The 13,280-nt window shown below is 37.3% G+C and overlaps 1 protein-coding gene across 8 annotated transcripts in view; it reads right to left on the bottom strand.

The window, feature by feature from the left end:
* RABGAP1L (RAB GTPase activating protein 1 like) overlaps positions 1–13,280 on the bottom strand; it is a 204,148-nt gene that overhangs the window by 11,060 nt on the left and 179,808 nt on the right. For 2 of the 8 annotated variants that reach the window (XR_014174998.1, XR_014174999.1), the window contains one exon: positions 6,084–13,135. The exons of 5 other annotated variants lie outside the window; for them this stretch is intronic. Coding sequence is in view for 1 of the 3 variants with exons in the window: in XM_081948454.1 (XP_081804580.1) it covers positions 6,084–6,212 (129 nt within the window). In the remaining 2 variants the exon portion in view is untranslated. Of the gene's footprint in view, positions 1–6,083; positions 13,136–13,280 lie in introns of those variants that run through there. One more of the 8 variants, XM_081948454.1, reaches the window with a different exon arrangement.

Raw genomic sequence — 13,280 nt, 5'->3', positions numbered from 1 at the left:
GTTACAAACCCATTCCAATATGGTACAATGTTAGTAGTTCTTCTATGTATAATTGATAACAACTGTTAAACATTAGCAACACTTATGTGTGAAACACCGTGGTTCATGCACATAATACACAATTGGATATACCTGCTTTATTTTATCTCCGCTGAACTGCTTCTTTATGCGGGGACATTGGCATTCTGTTGAGGGCATTTATGAACTCTTAATTACCCTACAGTGAAGAATGTTTAAAAAACAACAAATTACTTACCCACTTGACAGACAATGACATAAAGTTGCAAGTGATCCTCTTCTCCTTTTCTCTGGCCTGGAATCTGTTCTGCTGCAATCCAGAGAATTGGCTTCATGTCATGTGCTTTGAATGGTAAGGAGTATCTTCAGAGTTACTGCACCTTGACTGATTGGGACCTAGCAACATCCTTATGGGCTGTGCATGAAGGAGGGGGTGAGAGTGGGAGAACTTTGAGAGAAAGCTGACAGATTTTAACTTAGGTGGGGCAATATATAGATAGGTCCCAGTACAGATTACTCAGGTGATCCCTGACTGAATCTTTTTGTAATGTATATCACTCAGGGGAAAGAAACCGGGGCTCACCCTAATATGAAATTAATGCTTTAGAGAGGCAGATCAGCTGCTATTAAAGGGATAGCACTCCCCAGTGGAGTGCTGGCTGGCTGTGATTTGAAGGGTAAAGTAAGGGGTTATCTCTCAATTTCTCTCCAATGGCTTCATGAAAAGAAGGGTGCCTTAAGAAAGAGGTTTGTACTTCCCAGTCAATATTCCATGTGGGAACAATGGGATATCACAGCATTACTTGCCTTGGATCTGTCATTCAGGACGCAGGAACTTGCTATTGATCAACTTCTTTCAGGTACAGCAGTCCAAAACAGGTAGTTTTCTTATCTTCCTCAAGCTCACATAGTGGCTTCTGTTCTTTTTGGCAATGCAGCAAAGATGTTATCCCAAGATGAGGCTGGTATGCTTGAGCATGCCAAGAAAATTCCCAGACTGGAAACAGAGTCCTGTCTGCTGCTACTACTATTAAGCCTCTCTTCTCTTTGGATACAGCCTTTTCTTCCTTACTCCTTCTAAGCTTCATCTGCAACAAGGAGCTTTGTCCACCAGGATCCATTCCTGATCAACTTTCCTTCACCTTTGAGTCACTTCCTGGAATTACTCAAAGTTTTTCTTTTAAGAATGAACTGAAAGCAAAAACTGATTCATGCCGTATAGCGTAAGTATAGAGACAGCTTCAATTATTTCTCTACTCCTGGGGATCAGAGAGACATGCATTCAAGTGCTGAAAGGTTCATCAGCCTCATTCGCAATATACATAATTTCCAATCTGATGTCTCTGGGCCATCTTGTTGTTTGCTCACAAATGACTGTTTCACTTATTGCAGATTTCCTATTGCTGCTATTAATAGCTGGATAGTTTTCTATCAAAGATTGTGTAGTAAATCCTTGCGCAGATGTAGGATTCAATCCCCTCAAGGCACCTTCCAACTCTATGATTCTATGACAGTAGAAGATGCCCAAAAAGGTGCTTAAGTATTCATGTTGTTGAATAAACATGGTGTCCTCACCTATTGCAATAGTTTAGAAGTATAACATGGGTCTTAAAACTGCAAGCTTAAAGTGCAGCCTAGATGGCTCCTCCCTACTTTGCTGATGATAATCTACTGATTGTGATCTTCATTCACAGGATAGGGTAACTCCTCATTCCCCTGTCTCTCAAACTTAGTTCTGGGATTCTAAGGGAGGGTAGAGGTACTCACTATGACTAGTGGTACCCATAATTCTAATAATTGATGCCACTATTTCTGCTGCAAGAAGTATTACCAACTGAACTTTTATCTGATTATATCTTCCAAGTCATCAATTTTTTTTAAAGTTAGGATGTCATGGAAGGGGGAGGGTTATATAGCCATCATCTAACTGTAAGAATTATTCCATACTCACTTGAACAAATAGGGGTACAGTGAATAAAAGAGATACTGTATTTTTGGAGTATCTTTTTACCTCAAAACAGAGGCTGAAAATCTGGGCGCATCTTATACACCGAATACAGCATTTTTTTGCCTCTTGAAACCCCGCCCTTTTCACCAAAATGGCCATGCATAGCTTGTAGGAAGCTTTCAGAGAGCTCCTGGGGCGGGCAGAAACGAGCAAAAAACAGCCCATTTTTTTGCTCAATTTTAACCCCCCCCCCAGCCCCCAGGAGCACTCTATAAGCTTCCTAAAGGCTATCCATGCCCTTTTTTTTTTTTTGCAAAAAACGGACCGGTGTTTGCTTGTTCCCCCCCAGGAGCACTCTGCAAGCTCCCTAAAGGCTATTTTGGTGGGGGATGGGCCCATTTTTGTGAAAAACGGGCCATTTTTGGGAGGATTGCAGAGTGCGAAAACTTTTTAAAAATTTTCCTCTTCAAAACCTTGCTGCGTCTTATACTCTGGTGCATCTTATACTCCAAAAAATATGGTATATCTTAAGGAGAAGATAAATTTAAGTTCACTACTAGGGTAAAATGCTCAAAGTTGCTTCAAGAGATGGATGGAGAGGGAGGGAGGAGGGAGGGAGGAAGAGGGAGGATGGGATGGGGGATTGAGGCAAGCAGGCAGACAGGAAGACAGATACCCACTGGTGAGGCGAGCAATAGTAGCAGTATTTTTACTGCTTGTGGTGGGCCGTTCAGTGGAAGGACAGTTGATCTCATCCTCCTTCCCCATGGGCAGAGCAGAGTCCCTCATGGCTCTTTAGCCCTCAGGCTTCTTAATACAAAACAATACAATACAATACAATACAATACAATACAATAGCAGAGTTGGAAGGGACCTTGGAGGTCTTCTAGTCCAACCCCCTGCCCAGGCAGGAAACCCTATACCATTTCAGACAAATGATTATCCAACATCTTCTTAAAGACTTCCAGTGTTGGAGCATTCACAACTTCTGGAGGCAAGTTGTTCCACTGATTAATTGTTCTAACTGTCAGGAAATTTCTCCTCAGTTCTAAATTGCTTCTCTCCTTGATTAGTTTCCACCCATTGCTTCTTGTTCTACCCTCAGGTGCCTTGGAGAATAGTTTGACTTTCTCTTCTTTGTGGCAACCCCTGAGATATTGGAACACTGCTATCATGTTTACCCTAGTCCTTCTTTCTATTAAACTAGACATACCCAGTTCCTGCAACCGTTCTTCATATGTTTTAGTCTCCAGTCCCCTAATCATCTTTGTTGCTCTTCTCTACACTCTTTCTAGAGTCTCCACATCTTTTCTACATCTTGGTGACCAAAACTGAATGCAGTATTCTTATAAGGAATTCTACTCTGCTTTAGTATTCCATCCCCAGAACACCTCAATGGCAGTCTAAGCCAACCAATGTAGATACATAACTGGCTAAACATTGACAAATATTCTAAAACAATAATCACAAAACCCAACATTGAATTGCAGAGCAAGACACAACACTGAGCATGTCAATATGTTTCTCAAAATGGGCAAGTATTGTTCTGAGTACAGTATGTTTTGTGCAAAGCTCGAAACAAAACTCTTGCAACCTCTGTGTTTGAATTCAAGTTCAGAATACTTGAAAAGGCTGCTTCAAGCACAGAAAGTTTTGCACATCCTAATGCTTCGTAGAATACAGAATTGCTATTGGATTAAGTAAAAAAGATTTATATATACATTCTTATTTAACATGATTTTAAACTAAAAAAATAATATCTTGATATTTAGCAATATATCACTTCTCAGTTACAATATAAATATAATGGAAGTTTATATATTAATTAAAATATGAAAGTATTACCTAAGTGATAAGGGATTTTCCGTATTTAATTAAAGTAATATTAATGTATTTTGTTTTTTATTTATTTTTCAAATGCACATTGAAAATAAAATAAATATGTCATACATATATTTTTAAAAAACAAAAAATGGCAGACAGTGAACAAATCTCAAATAATCAATAAATCCAAAATATGATATGGCTAATGTATTCTAACACAATTAAAAGCTTAAAATACTATAAGACATTTTATACAGTTTCTAGTCAGAACATAAATCTATTGAACTTTAAAAATACTTCATCAATGCAATTAAAATCAATAAGAAGAAAAAATAAAAACTATAAAGAATAAAGAATACATTTGTAAAATATGATAAATAATGTGAAAATTACGTCAAATTAAAATATTCCATTTCTAGAAATGGTTTCCAAACAAGACTGAGTTCTGCATCAGATTTACGGTACTTCTTTAATATGAAGTAATTCTAGATATTAAAGCAAAGTCCCATTATTTGGTTAAGTATTTTTTTGATGGTGGAGAATAAAATACTTCTCTAAAAACTCAGAAATCGAAGACAAGAGCAGTCAGTGTTTAAGGTGGACACAGATAATCCTAGGATTCATTACAACTACTTCTGTTACAAATTACAAGCAAAAGGCAGTAAAGCCATTCCAATAATGTTCAAAAGTGTGGTAGGTCTTTAAAACAATATTGAAACTAAATCTCTTCATATACAGGTAGTCCTCAACTTATGACAATTAAGCCCAAAATTCCCATTGCCAAGCAAGATAGTCACTGAATTTTGCCCCATTTCATTATTTTTCTTGCTACAGTTGTTAAGGGCATTGCTGTAGTTGTTATATTAGTAACATGATTGTTGAGTGAATCTGGCTTCCCCACTGACTTTGCTTGTCAGAAGGTCACAAAATGATCCTGGCCATTGCGACCATCATAAATACATGCCAGTTGCCAAGCGTTCAAATTTTGACCCATTACTATTGGGATAGTTCGCCTCGCACATATGTGCTAGTCGTTCCCGACTCTAGGGGGCGGTGCTCATCATCGTTTCAAAGTCAAAGAGCCTGGGCTGTCCGAACATGTCTCCATGGTCATGGGGCCAGCATGACTAAACATTGAAGGCGCACAGAATGCTGTTACCTTCCCACCAAAGGTGATACCTAATTTTCTACTTGCATTTTTACATGCTTCCGAACTGCTAGGTTGGCAGAAGCTGGGACAAGTAACGAGAGCTCACTCCGTTACATGGCGCTAGGTATTAGAACCACCGAACTGGCCGACCTTTCTGACCAACAAGCTCAGCGCCTTAGCCACTGAGCCACCATGTTCCTAAAATAGTCATTAGGTTTTGTGAAAAACTGTCACAAGTCACTCTTTTCAGTGCTATTGTAACTTTGAAAGGTCACTAAACAAATGGTTGTAAGTCAAAAACTACCTGTATGCACAAATTCTGTATTTCAATCACAATTCATGAAGTTTTCAGTTCCTTAAAAAAAAAATCAAAATAATGGAGAAGCTGGCAATTCTCTTGCCTTGTGTTTTTATAAATTTGCAAATCTTCTATTACTTCTCTATTTCTGGAGACTATTTACAGAAATGTGAATAATTCACTAAAGCCTGCAAGCTCTGAAGGCATCCAGCCGGAACAAGAGTTGAGTTTATATTCTCTATTAAGTGCTTGCCAAAAAGCTTCAGTGTTTGCAAAGCAGATAGCACAATGTGAGCATGAGATTTCTGGCTCTGCATTTACAGACAAGTAGTGGGCAAGCAAGCTGTGCGGTAGGAACTGCAGTGTCTTCCTTCTTGCAATAAGAGTGTGCCAAATTTCAAAGGAAATATGTCTGATATATTTAGCGAATGATTTTTTAAAAGCCTGGGCGTCCAGTCTTTTCTTAGCTTATTAAAGTATTTTCTTCTGGGGATGAAAAAGAAAGGTCTTGTTATGTCAGACTTAATTCATCTTCTCAACAAGAAAGAAGTCTTGCAATAATAATAGATTTATTTTTTGTTAATACTGCTACATAGAAAATAAAGTTTGTGCCAGCTAAACTTAAGATAAATATGTAAGCAGAAGCACTTTTTCCATTACTGTATTATCTGTAGTCTAAAAATAAGGATTGTAACATCCAAATATAGAGTCTTGGGGCTCTGTATAATCAACTGGAAAGGTGAGGGAGAAAATTCTCAACTATCAGTTAACAAGGAGGATACTGCATTTCCAAAGCTCCCCCCCCCCCAAAGAAAATCAACAACATATAGTCAAATAAAACTTACCTCCAGCACTGTCACAAAGCAACTACCGTTTTCAACCATGGATAAAAAGTTGAGAAACAAAAAGAGAAGCAATCCAATGAAATTTAAAGGTAAATCAACAATAATTAGGAAGGGAACAAAACCCCACATTGAGAATTCTGCATGGAGGTCCAGGGCTTCATTTTTCAAACAAAGCTTATTTCCTACTATGGCTATAAAAGCAAATGTTTGATTGAAAGGAGGAAGCTTAGACTTGGAAGGCAAGTCCTAACTCATGAAGCTGTCAGCACTACCCAAAATGAAGAATAAACAACTACAGCAATTGGTCCATTTGATGCGAGTAGATTTCACTATTGCTTGTAAGCTGGGTGTGTCTCATCTTTCACCAAAATCCATACATGTCTTTTTCAGTTAAAAAAAAATTGATTTGAAATGTAGAAGAGATCTTTTGATATTGGTTAGTTTGGAATTTTAAAGTTTCACATCCAAATGAGAAAATTAAATGCATAATAAATTACTGCAAACTACTTTGGCCTTTATGAGCTAAAATACTTCATATTTTCCACTGTTTTTTCTGCTACTATGGGTAATTTAAAAATACAGACCGACTTATTAATATAAATCACAGTTATATTAATATATAATAATATATATCAGCTACTATTTTTTCTACTTCTCTGCCTCTGCTGCTGAAATAGATGGACTAAAAATCTTGCCAGATGGAAGTAAATTCTGTATTCCTAATTCCAAACACATTAACAAAATTAAAGTTTCATGCAATTGGGAAACTTATTACTGTAACTGAGCTTCATCAAAGAAATTGACCCTGAAAGACTATATATAACTATTTCTCTTATTAACATGATGTACCAACAGCAATTTATGGTTGCGACATGAACATGCCTAATCCTCCTGTCTTCTGCTTTCCACACAACAACCCTGTGAAATGTATTCAGCTGAGAGAGAGAGCGACTGGCCAAAATGACCCAGCTGATTTTCATGCTGAGGGTGGGACTAGAGCTCGTGGTCTCCTGGTTTCTAGGCCTGTACCACTACACCAAACTGCTTCTCTCTGATTTTTCTTAATGGATCAAATCAGTGTGCCTTCTGTATTTGCTGCCTTTATGCATAGATTTTCATATTTTGGTTATATATAATATTCAAAGTCTATGAGCTCTTTAGCTTTAACACTCTTAAGACTATCAAACTTTGAAGGCAGTAACAAAGATCTTGCTGTCTGTGTAAACAAAAGGGTTAGAAATCTAACAGTGTTACAAAATATCTTTACTACTCACTGTTGAAATAATTGCCTAACAAACGGCAGTCCTTCTGAATAATGAAGTTTCTATTAATATGAAGAAACAACCAGGATTTGAAAAATGTTTTTTGGGGGGGGCGGGGAAATCTTTGAAATGTGATTTAGTTATTCAGGGCATATGCTTTGTACTCAAAATTATACTATCTAGTAAGTTATTTAAATAACATCCAACTAGTCAAGTTAGCAAAATATAGATTAACATAAGCAAAGGTATTTCAAGGCAACCTCTCCTCTATCAGATATTTGCACCCTTCAAACTAAACAATAAAAAGGTGGTAAGATACATTCATTACTGAAAGCTGAACTTTTAAAAAATGCACATATGTATATACAGTAATTACTGAATAAATATGAAATCTCATTTGAGTCCAATTCAAAACACAATAACTGCATTGACATATTCAGTATTCAGTCCATACAGGCTGTCAAAACAGGGTCATAATGGGCACTTAAGTACAACAATTATCTTCAATGTGTCTGATAAAGAGGACCACAGTCCAAAAAATATATGCCACATTCATTAGACTACTACACTAACAGATTAACAGTTACTTTTCTGGCAGCTGTTATTATGACACAGAACCAAAACCAGAGTTAAGTAAAGTAAACAGCAAAAAAACAACAACACATTTAAACTCAGTAAAATATCTACACATCCACCCACACCAAACACTGGCTCTCTTATGAATGGGATACCTGCAATTCCAGCATTATTATAAAAGTTGGATGCTAATAATCCAGATGATTGTTTTTTTTCGATGATAGTGGAATACAGACCTTTCAGAGAAAGACACAACTGACACAGGAACATGGCACTGAACAAATGATGCATCCAGTTCAGTAAATCTAAAATGGTCAGCAGTCCACAATTTCTGACAAGAGCTTTTTCCCACCAACTGTGATAGACCCTCTTATTTTCTCTTAATGGCTCATGATGTAGAAAATTAAAGAAAACACCCTTGTGTTCACATTTTTTCTGAGTATTTTGTTCCAATATTCTTTGGCATATTGCAAGAATTCAACAAGGCAGTGTGGAACTAGAGACTCTTTCATTCAGTGATGCATAAAGAGAGAAGGGTAATGCTCAGATGTAAAAAGGCTGTATGTGTTTGTTGTGAATATATTATCAGTCAGGAAACAGTGGGAACTTTTTTAGCGTTCTCAATGAATAAGCTTGCATACATGCAGTACATTGAGTCCCTCAATATTTTTGCAAAGTTAACAAAAGGATTCACAGTACCATAAATGTATCCAACATTCTTTGACACTGAGAAACATCTCTTTTGATCATCCTTTAGTCCTTAAGCAACAATGAGATGTTTTTCCTCTATTTCCAAATTCTTCCTGCTTGGTTATCCAAAATTTCTTTCGGGGTAACAGACGACAGGTTTCACTTGATTATACTGAATCTTAACAATATCAAGGAAATGGTTGTGAACATAATTCTTTCTTTCTCCTTCTACTAATAATTGGGACAATCTGGACTCTCCTACTTAATGGATGTCAATGGTTGAGACTGATTCTGAAAAAAGTCAATGAGTAGAGCCACTCAATCTTAATTCTATTTCAGTGTTGACAAGACTGAAGCTGTGCAAGGAAAACTCATTGTTTAGAGCTGCCACTGACGGAACTCTCTGACTGGTCGCTGAGTAAAATCTATACACTCTCAGGCTTCAAAAGATTTCTAGAGAGCAAGCTGGGATGCCTTTTGCAGTGTAGCCATCATATTAGAAGAGGTGTTTACTTTACTGAAGCACAAGAATACCAGCAGTTAGTACTACAGATACAATGAATGTTGAGAGAAATGGTAAGAATACAATTACTATGTTGATTTGCTGACCAGGACTTTTTGGAGAGCATAAGGTGATGTGAGTTAAGTACCAGTTGAGTACAGATCACAAGTAATATATTCATTCATTGGCAAAGCTTTTAAAGCTTTCCTGCAATAAAAGACACCAAATAATGATGTCCCTTTAGATTACCAAGCCAAATTCATTTGAAATTCCAAAATTTAAAAGCCTCTTTGGTACTGTCAAGAAATCTGGAATAGAAACCAAACTAACAGCATGTAAATCTTCTTCTGATTCCTGGGAAGAAATCAACTTGGATAAATATAATGCCTGGCTTATCCAATCTGATAAAATAGAGAGCCATCTTTACATTGCTTTTGATTGAGTACAGATAAAAATACTTATCAGACTTCTGGATATAAGTATGCAATGTTCTGATACTGGGTTGCATTCCTTTGGATGAATTCAGCATGTCCCTTCATGCCAGAGGTCCAGCCAAGTGCTATCTTAAAAATCAACAATTTATCCTCTCATTGAAACACAGGCAACAGAGCCATGTCCCTGTTGCTAGGCATCATCCCTGCCCAAGTTGATAGATTCTGCTGTCAAACTGGCAATAAAGTCCCCAAAGCTAAGGGTGCTGGGGGATTTCAATCTGCTGAGTGGTGGCACTGAGTCCAGGAAAGCTCAGGAGTTTGTGGACATCATGGCAACCATGCATCTCTTCTAAATTCTCAACAGCCCAACGCATACTACAGCTGCACACTGTTCTGACTTTTGTTTTGAGGCAATCATGATGTGATCTGTAGTACAGAACTTTAATATCAATCCATTGCCATGGACAGATAATTATCCATTTACTTCTCAGCTTACTGTGCTCCCTCCTTATGGAGAGACAGGTTCTCAGATTCATCAGCCCACTGCCATCAGAGAGGGTGCCATGGGAGTTTGGGAACTTCCCTGGGGATCTAGCAGATGGTTCAGTTGAGGCTTTGGTGGCCACTTGGAATGGGTAGATTTCTGGGCCTTCGCTCACATAACTCCTATGTAGTCATTGCCTGTATCTGATTCTGGGTATATTTTGATTTATTAAAGAACTCTGGGAGACCAAGGGCCAAAAGTTATGGTAGATATGCATTGGAAGAAGACTTGGAGTGAATGCAATCAAACATGAATAAAAGCCCATATCAAGAATTACCCTATAGAAATCAGGATTGCCTCACAGGAACATTTCTCGGGCCACTGTGAAGAATGTTCTAACTATTTGGAAGATAGATTATCACTATGATAATGATCTATCACTATTGTTGTATGTACACTGAGAGCTTATGCACTGGAGACAAATCCCTTGTGTGTCTAATCACACTTGGCCAATAAAGAATTCTACTTCTAAAATCATACAGATCTGGACTTGTGGAAAGAGGGGTTGATGCTGTCCGCCTTGGTAGTCCTTGAACTCAGCTATCTTATATAACTGCTGGCAAGGTCAGGTGGTCAGGCTGCAAGGGGATTCTGGGGGAAGTGGATTATAGACTCATTCCAATCAGATACAGACTGGTATGTAGTATAGGGAGAGCCCTGATCATACTTAACAATGATCTGTGCTGGAGGCAAGATAGAGGTGGTACATCTTTCCTTGAGCGTCTTCAACTCTCAGTGGTTCTTCATACTGCTAACCACAGATCCTTCTGCACCAATTCTGGGGGTTGGGAATTGGAGTCACCATATTGTTATTTTTTTCCCTTCTTACAAAGCCTGTTCCAACTAGTGGTGAGGAGGGGTTGCTCCCTAGGTCCTGTTGATTGGAAAGTTAACTAAACTAGTTGTAAGGCAACATTAAACTTTCATTAAACTGAAGAATGTTTGGGGAAGTACCATCCCACTGTAACACACATTTAAATAGCGAATTATTGTGCTGTTATTGTCACAGAAACATCCTGTACTTAGTGAGACAAGTATGTAATCTATCCAGGCTCCACTCTGTGGACTTGTAAATAATATGTGAAACTATAATCATTAGCAATTTCTTTACCTCATACATCTATTAATTTAAACTCAAATAACGGTTTCTTAAACATTATCATCAACTCATGCCTTTTGTTATAATCTACACCAGTATCGGTTTGGAATTCCATCTCTGCATTTTTCCTTTTGTCAATATTTACATTTTACCACAGTTGTTTATAAAAAACTGAATTCCAATTTATTTGGTGCATAAAGTGAAAGTAAAATAGTTAATAACCCCCCTTCAAAAATCCTTTAACAAAGTCTACTCTTTTTATCACTAAGAATATACATCATTTCAAAGAATATAGAGCTTTCAAAAATAATAGTTAAACCCTCAATATTTAGAAGAGCCTCTTGCTATCAGTAACAGTCTAAAATCAAGCATTTTAATAGAATATCATTTGGCTTAAGAATTGCCTGCAACATTGTCATATTTGAATGCCTTGGCTATAACAATAAATCATTCTTTTGTATATAACCATACATATTTAACCCTGAATATTTGAAGTCACAATTTTAACATCTTCAATTTTAATTCAACCCTCCTTTTCCTTTTCATTCTACATAGAACCTCACTCTCACAATTCAACAGTCTCAAGGCCTCAATACATCAGTGTTCACTTTGAGGGACGAAAATCTCTAAGTGATACGTGGATGCAGATCTAAACCTTAAAATTATATAATTTGACATGCAACATGAACATCATGTACACATTATTTTAAGCTAGAATTCAAATTCTGCTTTAGATCAATGCAGTATAATAATTAAAGATCCAATTTTCCAGATTACTCAAAATTTGCTTTATCTTGTCTAAAAAAAATTGGTATAAATTTGGGTATTTTTTAAAAAATGTCTACCAGTCTAAGCCCTAAATACATATCATGAATAACAATGCTTACAAAAGTTCAAGAAACATGAAAGTAATTTGACCTATTAGTTTTACACTGTGCAATTGTTCAGTCATAATACTTAATAAAACTCATTTCAAAAACTCAGTGGTTCAGATACATTACCGCAATAATCCTTACAACATCCCTGTAAGGTAGGCTAAAAGTATCATATGCATATAACGTTTGCCAACTCAGCGGAAGAACAAACTATTGGTAGAAATACTATTCAAACTTCAATTTCAGGTTGCTATTTTGTTCCATGCAACTAGTTATGGGAGTTCAGACCAAAAATGTAACAAAATGGATAAAACTAAAGTCCCACTTTACTAAAGAATTCTGTTTTGTTCTTGCTCGGAATCAACATAAAATTGAAATGTGGTTCAATTAAAATGAATTATTTCTCTACCTCTGCCTCTCAGTCTATGACAGGGGTCAGCAAACTGCGGCTCTTGAGCTGCATGTGGCTCTTTCCTCCCTCTGCTGCGGCTCCGTCACCGGTTGGCGCCACAATTTTGAGAGGAGCTTCCGGTGGAGGGGGGGGGGAGAGAAGCACAATGCACCAGGAGAAGACTCTATGGCAAGGGGAGGGTTCTCCAGTTATCTCCACAATTGATATGGCTTTCGGTTATGACAGGTAGAGGAAAAAGTACACCGCGCTAGGAGGAGACTCTATAGTGGGAAACTGAACTTCCAGTCAGCTCCAGAATTGAACAGGGGGCTTCCGATTAGGACCTTTGTGGCTCCCGGTGTTTTATTTTCTGTGGGAAACAGAGCCAAATGGCTCTTGTTTAAGTTTGCCAACCCCTGGTCTATGAGATCAAGAGTATTATAAATATTACTAAATCATCAAGAGTATTTGAACCATAGAGGAAAAAAACATTCATTCAGTGTAGCCAGTCAATTATGGCAGCATTTGCCTTCCAAAATGCGTCTAAGGTAGTGAACTACACATAACTTTGTCTAACACATAATTCTTTGTCTCCTTTTCATGTCAGTAGAAGAGAATCCCTCATTCTTTTCCAGCATCCCATGCAGTTTCACAGAAGTATAACCTACAAACATATAAACTGAGAAAATAAAAACATTATATGTTGTTCTTAAATAAAATAAATTGAAAATTTCAAGTAAAATATAAAATTTAACCATAAACTATTTGAAATAAGTCTCTTGAAATGTGCCACAACAGGCATTGTGAACTCACTGTCCAGATCT

The sequence above is a fragment of the Natrix helvetica genome, assembly GCF_964273705.1.
Source record: "Natrix helvetica genome assembly, chromosome: 3".
Classification (NCBI taxonomy): domain Eukaryota; kingdom Metazoa; phylum Chordata; class Lepidosauria; order Squamata; family Natricidae; genus Natrix; species Natrix helvetica.
This window is presented reverse-complemented; position numbering and strand designations above follow the sequence as displayed.